This window comes from Haliotis rufescens, unplaced genomic scaffold (genome assembly GCF_023055435.1).
Source record: "Haliotis rufescens isolate VD_foot unplaced genomic scaffold, xgHalRufe1.0.p SCAF_15, whole genome shotgun sequence".
NCBI classification, from domain to species: domain Eukaryota; kingdom Metazoa; phylum Mollusca; class Gastropoda; order Lepetellida; family Haliotidae; genus Haliotis; species Haliotis rufescens.
The window spans coordinates 29,879,183-29,889,818 of record NW_025963835.1 but is presented as its reverse complement, the minus strand read 5'-3'; the positions used below and the strand labels follow the sequence as shown (position 1 = coordinate 29,889,818).

The 10,636-nt window shown below is 40.9% G+C and overlaps 1 protein-coding gene across 1 annotated transcript; it reads left to right on the top strand.

Moving 5' to 3' along the window:
• Window positions 1–8,536: 8,536 nt before the first annotated feature.
• Window positions 8,537–10,137, top strand: LOC125379959. The gene is made up of 2 exons (XM_048395876.1): window positions 8,537–8,631; window positions 9,885–10,137. Exons 1-2 carry the CDS (start codon window positions 8,537–8,539, stop codon window positions 10,135–10,137), a joined length of 348 nt encoding a protein of 115 aa, XP_048251833.1.
• The last annotated feature ends 499 nt before the right edge of the window (window positions 10,138–10,636 follow it).

Genomic DNA, 10,636 nt, shown 5'->3' with positions numbered 1-10,636 from the left:
CTGCAGCTGTCTCTCATTCGTGTGCATATTTTTACCTTGAGATGATACTTTAAAATCATCGACAAGAGATGACCCATCAACAGAGTCATTTAACACATCAGATAAACTATTCATTTTTATACTAAATAAGGTCAACGATAATATGCTACCTTGTGGGACAACCTTATCTGTTGATCATAAACATCATACAAGGTGGATTCCACACGTACCTTGATATTTTTATATATGTTACACAAACTGTGATATTAAATTAGGCAAACCGCCTCTCAATCCGATCTCATGAGGATCTTTTGAACTTCCATGTTTCCAGGTTGTAATGATACGCTTTTTCGAAATCGAAATATATATATACAGAGTGTTGTTTATTGATGATAGCATTTTTAGCAAATGTTTCCTGTCTAACCAATTGGTCAATGATACTTCTATATTTTCGAAAAACACATGGAATATTAGTAATAAGATTATTTGTGTTAATGTACCATATTAATTTATTAATGACCATTCTTTCCATGGTCTTACAAACACAGCTAGTAAGTGATATTGGCCTAATTGGAAGGGTCGGTATGATCACGGCCAGGTTTGGGTATTGGAATGAGCACGAATCAGATAAATCTTTAAGTAACTGATAATGAATATTATCAGCAGCTGCAGCAGTGTCATGTTCTCTTCTTGTTCTTTAAATCTCTCAAATTTCGGTATATTATTTGACGAGAAAGAATGTTTAGCTATAGTTTCACCTTGTTTATATGCTAAAGATTGTGAACACTAGATTTGGAACCGTTACCTTTAATTCTTTTTTACCATATTCCAAACCTTAGACAGTGGAAATGTTTCTCTGCTTTCTCCCTAGCTCCTTTACTATCAGTGTTAAACCAAGGTGTACGTATATAGGAGGATTTTTAGAGGAATTCATCAGCAAATTCATTTAAAACGTCACAAAAAAGTGAATACGACCAGAAACATCACTGAAACATTCGGATGTTTGCATAATTGTGCATAGAATTTGAAACAAGTAACAGTTTGCCATTGTAAACTTCAATCTTGTTGAAGGTGAAATTTTAGATGGATTTACTGTTGAAGGATAGTTGGGAAATGGTCACTTTCGTTCACACTTGTTTAGTAGGTTAGAGTCTGTAAAAGATGACTCTAGAGTAAGCGTATGAGTAAGTGATGAAGATACGTGCTTGAGGCATCATTCACTATAAACTGGTGGTTATTGGAGAGAAAATCCTGAAGTATTTTACCTTTAGTATTTGTGTTTGTACCACCCCTAAGTGGGGTTTTGCCATAAAATCACCAATGATTATACAGGGTTTGGAGCTTCATCGCAGATAGCTTTTAGACAGCATGCTGAATGTTTAAAATTCTGAACTAAGAGCTGTAATTCATTAAAAGTAGTCCTCAATCCCATTGTAGAAGATGTGAAGATGCTATCTCTTCGGAGGATTGACGGGAGATCTACCCCTCACGTTCCATTTGTGTATTCAGTCTGGCAACCTTCTGAATGGCCTGAACAGTTCTCGGAACAATAGCAGGAGGTGGAGTTGAAACAGAAACAACAGCAGCAGCATTTGACGGCCCCGTTTATTCCTGAGCTAGAACGATCTTCTTTGCACCCAAAAAATAGATGATTGATTCGTGAAGTTTTAGATTGCATTTTCCATGTAGGGCAATCTTTTGAAAATGAAGGATGAATTCCAGAGCAGTTTACACAGGCAGGAGTTTTGTCATGTAATCTAAGTTCTTCACTTTTCACCACATCTATGAGACAGCTTCCTCATGACATGATTATGAGACGTGGTCATAATTTTTATACCTGTACCATCTAATTAGGGATAAATTCATCCACCTTTTAATTGCAGAAGCCCGATTTGAGCGATTCCAGATGTGATGGAAAACCAAATGTATATAAATAGGTATTTGTCTTTGCGACTTCATTGTCTTTGCTTGCAGTGAAACATAACCCATCAGTAACCCCTTGTGAATGTAGCTCTGAAACAATGTCACTCTCTGTTGTGTATGAGAAGCAGCGTCCAACATTGGATATTTTCCTGCATTCGATCAATAGATGTCCAGATCATAGCTTCTTAAACTCCTTTACATCTCCAGGTAAATCTTCAATACCCGTTCCTATGGCAAAGAGATTCAACTTTAGAAGACAGCCATCCAGAGAAGACATGACAAGGAATCTCGCCCAGTTATTAGGTTTTGTGAGAGGTGTTGAAGGGTCCTCATCCTCTGTTTTTGAAGACAAGTGAGAGCCATGGTAGTTTCGAATATGTTTCGCTCTCCAAGCCCCCCAGCCACAATGGAGTGTCTACATGGACGATGCCTCACGTCTGTGGACCTCCAACGGCACTAAGGATACCAGGAGGGTACCAGGAGGGTTTACTCAAGCAGAAATATATCTTCAAAAGATACATACTAACAGATTGGCCCATTGGCCACCACCTTCTGACACTGGCATCGGGACAAATTATTTAATAATCAAGTATAGTCAAAATCAGTGTAAATGTGTATTCAAAAGAATACAATTATAATTATAAACTCCCAAGCCAATCTGTGTGCAAACAAGAAAAGTAAGGTGTACAGTGCTTTGCATGACCTGCCGATTGATAGGAACATCCCACCATCCATCTGGACGAAGACAAGTCTCAAAGTGGTGTATTGAGCAAAGGATCTTTACTCCTGGAAACAGAGCCCTTTACCACCATACTCCCGTCCTCCACAACACATGGACGCAACCCTAGGCAAACTCGGTTGCCCAATTTGGTCGCCTCTTACAACCAGCAATGGGGTGCTGGCGACACATTCTATTCCAGGTTGCCACGGGGTCAAGGGCTAAGACAATGTAATTGCATACATTCATCATGGACACATATTTTCATTATGGTTTAAAGTGTCAATTCTAAAGAGAGTTTTTAGAGCGTTCAGCTTTCTCTTCTCTGGATCATGAAGGGGAGAGTATTCTGTGACAGTAAATATTGTGACTACTTCTGATGACTGCTTGTGGCAGAGAATTGAGGCGCGCATAAAATGTCAAGTGTTCTGTTGGGGATACTCCCTTGGTTGTTAATCGTCCAAACTCTGCCCCAGTTCTTGACTCGTCTTTGCGTGTGTTTGTGACGGGTGCCAGCGGCGGGGCAGGATACGCTTACGTTTTCGCTAACACCTGATCATTATGTGATGGTGATCTATAAACACATGCTCACGTTATGGTCGGAATCGTACAATAGAGACTGCTTTATAGCAGAGATTTCTTATGAATATGGAAAGGGTTTTGGCACTTTTATTTTTTACCTCTCCCGGTATTGAGAGCTCAGCTGTGAGGAACGTGTTGACAGATCTGTTTACAGTTGTTGACTCACTTACAGGACTGATTAACTTCTCGAAATTTGTAGAAGCCTGGCTCCGAATTCTCTGCCTTCTTCCTGTTTTCTTGATTCAAGAACGGAGCAAGTGCCTCGTTCAAAACATTCGACCATGACACATTCTGTATATTCGTGAGTGCACTGACTTATGTAACGGGGACTGTTATTTATTGTTGCTGCCATACATTTGACCCATTGTATTACCCTTTACGATTCTAGACATGATCCTGTGTGTTTCAATATAAACTGTTGATTGTTCATTTATCTTGTGTGTTCATTTTGTTATATGTCAGTGTATTATTGTTTAACAATCATTGTAACTGAGTTGCATTGTTTCTGTTTAGATTCAGTAGACGCTCATTGCATTATTTTTTTACAGTGATCAGTTGTCAAGAAGTTACTATATTTAGATGTGTAAACTTCCGGTCCGTTATACGCGGACGGTGTCAGTATGTTATCGAAATTTTTTCATGCGGCGAGGGCACGGTATGGACATTTCCAGTAGCTTGTATATAACGGGACAATGTCGTTTTACGTATCTCTCACATTTCATCACATTAAGACCAGCTTTCGTGTGTGGATCACTCATCACCGAATCCCTTCTTCGGCCTGCCTCGGAAGATTGCCTGCTGTCGCTGCTAAGTGTATATATTTCATTTTCACTGACTTTTGCTATCACCACTGTGTTTTTGTATTTGATCGAGACCACTGCTATCATAATATGTATTGCCATTGAATATTGTACTACTGCTCTCTTGTGTACTGGCATTGTAATTGTTGTGCAGTAATTTGTATTGATTTGTAAATTAGTGATTTTTTGTAGTACATGTGTTGATTATAAACCATTTGTTGGTTGTTTGTTGGTTTCACGTATTGTTTTAATATGGGAATCGACAGTAACAATTTACTGATTTCACAATTAGGTTCTGTACGTACCGATTTTTGGGTTAACCTTCGCGTTTCAACTTGAGAATATAACACTGATAGTTGAACCATTCAAGTCTCTTCTTAAGGATTTGACCTGATACAAACCACGTTCTACAAATAGTTCAGATTCTTTAAGCGTGTGTAGCAATATCATTCAATATATGTCAAAAGTTCTTGGCCTTATCTCAAGAGGTCAGCATTGCAAGGACTATTCTCCACGTACACGCCACGCTGACTTCTCCCCACCTGAAACAAAGCATGTGGTTTTCCCGGGTACTGCTGTTTGTTCAGCTGGCTATAGGTGAGTCTGGCCTCAACTTTTTGAATCTGTACACATGGTACAGAGTCTTTTAATCTGTAACTGTACCATGTGATGTGACTGCAGGTATCAGGTCAGATAAGTCAGTACAAAACAACTATTCTGTCCCTAGCCACCCACCAAACAACCCCCACCCCACCCGACAAAATCTCCCACTCCCTCTTCTCTCCCGGAATATCAGTTGATTGATCTCGTATATCGCAACTTCATGCTGTACTGAGCAATGGCATTAGATGTGGACATACTAACCCTTTTCGCGAACCCCTGGTTTCCGCAATGATTATTAGTGATCCATTCATATAAGTTTCACCACTATTGCCTTTTTACGCCAATTAGAATCTGTTTCAGCAGACAATGGAGACTGGTTGTTGTCTGGCGTTGACGAGTTATATGTATGAATATTTCCCTTGATAAGTATTGACTGCAGTGTTTTGTGCAAATGTTAGAATGACTTGTCTTCGCACCATGTGCCTCAACATTCTTAATATGTTACCCTAAAGACGATGGTGACTTTAACATAATAAGTTAGTTCCACATCCACTAAATTTCAATTAATAACAAGGTACAAGCCAAGCATAGCTAAATTAGGAGTAAAAGAAACAACTAATTATGTACCTCATTAAAGCTGTAAACATTGGTGCACAAAGTCTTCTGATAAAAAGTGACTTAATTGTGAAGGCAAACGCGAATGTTTGCGTGAACGTCCACTGGCATCAGTTTCCCACCAACATGCATAAAAGGACCGTGACTCCATCGAGGAGTCCATGTCAGGTGATCTAGTTTGACACTTAATGCACATAACATGCATGCCACGTGAGTTTTGATAAGACTCCTGTGTCACAAGAGTCACTGGAGTGTGAACATCAGGTGTACTTGTAATCCAAGTGTGCATGTGGTTTGGCTCACTTAATTAAGTAAACAAAGCGACTAAACCCTTTCCATGTCCAGTAGAAATTTCTGAATAAAGCAGAATCGATAGTACGATTCTGACCACATCATAAACTTGTGTTTACGAATCACTATCAAAAAGTAACATTACGAGGTGTTCGCGAAAAGGTGAGCATATCCTGCCTCACCGGTGTCACCCGTCACACACACACACACACACACACACACACACACACACACACACACACACACACACACACACACAAAAGCAAGTCAATTGTTCACCTGAAAAAACAAGGGAACATATTGTAAAAGTCAAAATAAGGAACTGCATCCGACATCGTTATTGTCACTGATGCGTCAAATTTGGAAATGTCCAACAAATGTCCACCACAAAACATTTTGAAAGATTTACTGAGACCTTGAATGTTGTAACTTTGATCAACAATTTCTGAGCAAGAGCCTTATGGCGCTCTTTGAAATCTTGGTAGAAAAAGTATGATCGATTGTATCTCAAAAGTTGTGAAATGTAAACACCAAAGGCTGGAGCTGCTTGAGTATTGCTCAACATGAAGGGAAAGTTGACAGTGGACAGTTTCCTGGGCAGAGTGTTTCCTTACTCTGAATCTGTATGCATAGATTTAAATATATAAAAGATGAGGCGGTCTCACTGATCTCCTTTATTTCTAGTGTACCTACAAGTACAAGCCAAGTACTTAAGCCAAGTGTATCTACAATGTCGTGTTACCCATGTTTACCGGTAGTAAGGTATAAATATTAAACGTCAAGCCAGACAATAAGCCAAGTGCACTGCAATAATATGTGCGCCTTGCGTACCTACAGTGTAGTGTTACCCAATTGAACAGGTAGTTTAGTGTAAACCAATACCTACAGTACAGTATCACTAAAGCTGTATCCCAATTAAGTGTACCTTTAGTCCATTGTCAGCAAAGAGTGCCTCTTGGTTTGGTGTACGTCAATGATACCTTTTAGCATTGAATAAGTCATGTGAATATGTAATATCATGAAATCCCTTTGTACCAACGTGTGTATTCAGTTTGCTTGTACTGCTTCACACTAATGCCTGTTTTATACTGCTAGTCAACTAAGACACCATGACACAGATAACCAACTCAGACACATTATGATAACTCTGATCCGTCTAGTCCTTATTGTATCCCCTAACGCCGAACCCAAGGAAGGGTAACAACAAGTTATAACATCCTTCAGCTGAGATCGAACCACATACCTTCAGGGCAGAAACTAGGTTCCAGACCACTAGACAACTGAGGCGCTTTTCATGTAGTGGTTCACAAGTGTACCTACCATGGAGTATAATATACAAAAATAGAGGGGGGTAGTATGTTTGGAGGTGGAAGAAAAGGGAACATATACAAATGTCTGGCAATGAAAGAAAATGTCCGAAGAAATCAAGCTCTGAAACACATTGTGACAGTCTTGAGGCTTGTGGCCTCGGACAGCACGTGAAATGGGTGTTATGACAGATTTGGCACTCGGACTCGGTGTGTGCAGACACATTTATATTGGAACCAAACGCCCAAAGACACTTTATTCAGCACATTTAATCACAAAGGAAGCAAGAGTGAGTGAATAAGTGAGTGAATATGGTTTTCAACTGTTTTTAGCAATATTCCAGCAATATCGCGGCGGGGGACACCAGAAATGGGCTTCACACATTGTACCCATGTCGGGAATCGAACCCGGGTCTTCGGCGTAACCACCAGGCTACCCGACCGCCCCAAAGGAAGCAAGAGCATTGATCAAGTGACTTTTGCAACTTGCTGAACGACACATGGCAAAATCATGTAGCAGGTGGGCACACATCAGAATATAGTTGCCTAAACACTGCATATTTCTCAGTCTGTCATCAGCAGATTGTTGGCCCGATAACAGTGAACACATAACGTTGGCGATCGACGATGCTCGGGACGCCCAAGGGCAACAACTCCAGCACAGGACAGATTTATCAGAACGATGACATTAAGAAATCGGCTGCAAACTGCCACTCAGATAACGGACCGGTTGCAACACGCAACTGGTGTACGAGTACATGCCCAGACGGTGCATCATCTGCACAGATGACATTTACATGCACGATACGGTGTAGGGAATGTAAGCACTGGGATAATGGATATAATGTGCTATAGTCATGTTTTCTGACGAATCGAGGTTCACTCTCAACTTCCATGACCAGAGAATCGGGTTTGGAGAAGACCTAATGACCGTTTTATGGGCGTTAACGTCGTACAGCATGATCGTGGATTGAGACCAGAATGGTATGGGGTGGTATCACAATGACCGGCCGAACTTCGCTTCATATTGTCTATGGCAGTCACAGGTCAATACTATCAGGTCAACATCATTGCACCACTCGTGGTGCCATTTGCACAATGTGTTGGGCAACGTTTCAACTTTCAACATGAAAAGGCACATGATCATCGTGCAAGGATTGTGACCCCGTTCCTATAACAGCAAAACATCCATATCATGCCATGGCCAACACTCAGTTCAGGCCTTTCCCCCCATTGAACACGCCTGGGATGTCATTGGCAGACAGTCAACGTCAACGTCAAAACCCACCTACCACTCTCAATGAACTCGCTGTTGCTCTTACTTATAAGTGGAACAACAATAGTCAAGCCAGCATAGGTCGACTCACCAGAAGCATCTCTGGAAGAACTTTATGCATGTCTGTCCAGCAGAGTTGATTTTACCCGATAATAGTAAAGTACCAGCAAAGTGCAAACTCGGTGTTTCTCTCACTGATGAGTGCAAATTTCGAAGTTGAGCCACTATCTCCTACGTTTGTGGCATATTATATTCCCAATGTGTACTTATAGCGTAATGTACCAACGTCTACATATATTGTAGTGTATGTTATGTAGTGTAACCAAAATATGTTTTGGTGCTTCTGTCCGATATCCAATGGACACTGAGTGGTGATGCAAGGGCGACGCATTCAGTGGAACAGGTCCTCAATCACACCCACGGACATCCCTTCTCCGCCACGATGTGCGCCGCCATCTTGAAGTATGACTGCAGTCAACACAAAGTCACAGGTCATGAGAGAATGTGTGGCACTGACCAAGTCACCTACCCCGACCAGTGAGTGTGTTCAGGGCCGAATAATCGTAAATGAGTAGGCCTAAATGTAGAGGATGCAAACAGAAGCCGGGTAGCCATGACTTGTGCTTGATGAACTCTGATAATCTTCAACACTTTACGTGTTTGTATTCAATAAGTTCCTCATTACCCGTGAATACACGGTATACGGTGTAGCTGTGACACAAGTCCGTTTTTGAAGTGGGGGCATATTGTCAAGAGCTGGACCTGGTCCTTATGATGTAGAACCCCCATCGTCTATACTACTCCGTGTGTAACTCACTGAAGTAAAATCATCACAAGTCCATCCATGAACCTTTTGCAAATCCTACCGTTGGCTGATATGGTTCCAACTAGCAACTACACTACATCGCGACCACATGTATTCACGAAGAATGGAGGAACGTAGTGTATACAGTTTTATAAAGTATATACTGTTGGTTATTTCCATTCAAGGGGCTGCGTTTTAGCATTCAATCGTCCAGCCGAAGGTTCGACCCAGGTTCGATTCCCCACATGGGTTCTATGTGTGAAGCCCATTTCTGGTGTTCCCGGCCTTGGTATTGCTGGAATATTGCTAAAAGTGGCCTAAAACCATACTCACTCAAGCGCTATTTGCATTCAATATTACCCTTGGTACATTACCACATTCGGTGATAAATCAGGAATATATTACTTTCCATTCACCATAACTGCAGTTCAATATAACATAACATCAGGCATATCCACCCTCCCTTCAATATTGCCAATGGATATACTGCTTGCTCATACTTTAGGACTGCTCAACTATAATATGTACTTGTTCAATATTACAGTATTGGGCACCTACTTTCCATTCAATATTACACCAGGAATATACTACTTTCCATTCAATATTACACCAGGAATATACTACTTTCCATTCAATATTACACCAGGAATATACTACTTTCCATTCAATATTACACCAGGAATATACTACTTTCCATTCAATATTACACCAGGAATATACTACTTTCCATTCAATATTACACCAGGAATATACCAATTTTCATTCAATATTACACAAGGAATATACTAATTTTCATTCATTTCTAACACTTCCCATTCAATAGTCAATACTATGCTTGCCATTCAATATTAACACAGGAATGCTATACTTCTATTAAAGATTACACCAAGAATGTAAATGTATCACTTTCCCACTCTACATTACACGAATAAACTATATATTTGCAGTTCCAAAATACTGCTTCTATTTTTCCATCCACATTCAGCTGCGTGTTTGCCAAAGCAAGATGTCGGCCATCTTCCACCATACTGTTCAATCACAAAGGAGCCTGTGACGTCACGCCATCTCCAGCCAGTCACATGACCACCATTCCTCCAATCACCGCAACGTGGGGCCATGACCCAGGATATGACCTGATCAAAGACGTTTTCTGTACCAACATCGATACCATCGTCTGTGGGAACACTGTAGACTCCGATCTCTGTGCCACGGACGGGAAGGTGTACACGAACCAGTAAGATTGTTGCTGTTGTTGGGAAAGATCATGACCCCCATGTCAGGCTTAATTGTTGTAGTGGGCACGGGTGGCCCAGTCGTCTAAGGCGCCGCAATTCGCTGTGCAGAGTTGCGTCCCTTGGGCACGCCAGAAGCCTTTGATTGTGGGTTCGAATCCCGATTCGCTCCAATTATGTTTCTTGGTTTGTCAGCACCATACCCGTGCCGGTGGATTTCACCGAAGTGGTAAACGTCTGAGACCTGCATCACTTCGGGGTTTCCTCCCACATTAAGCTGACATTGAAGTCTACTCTGATTGGATAAATTCACGTCCAATGTGACGAAATGCATATTTCAAGTACCATATGATGGACCTGTATTTCAGCAATGCTGACAGTGATTCCTGTACTGTAAATATGCCTGTGGTATTTAAACACCAGTAACAAGGATCAAAATGAATTTACATTGTTTTCTGTATCACGGCGATGGAAATTAAGATTTTATTCAACATTGGAATTCCAG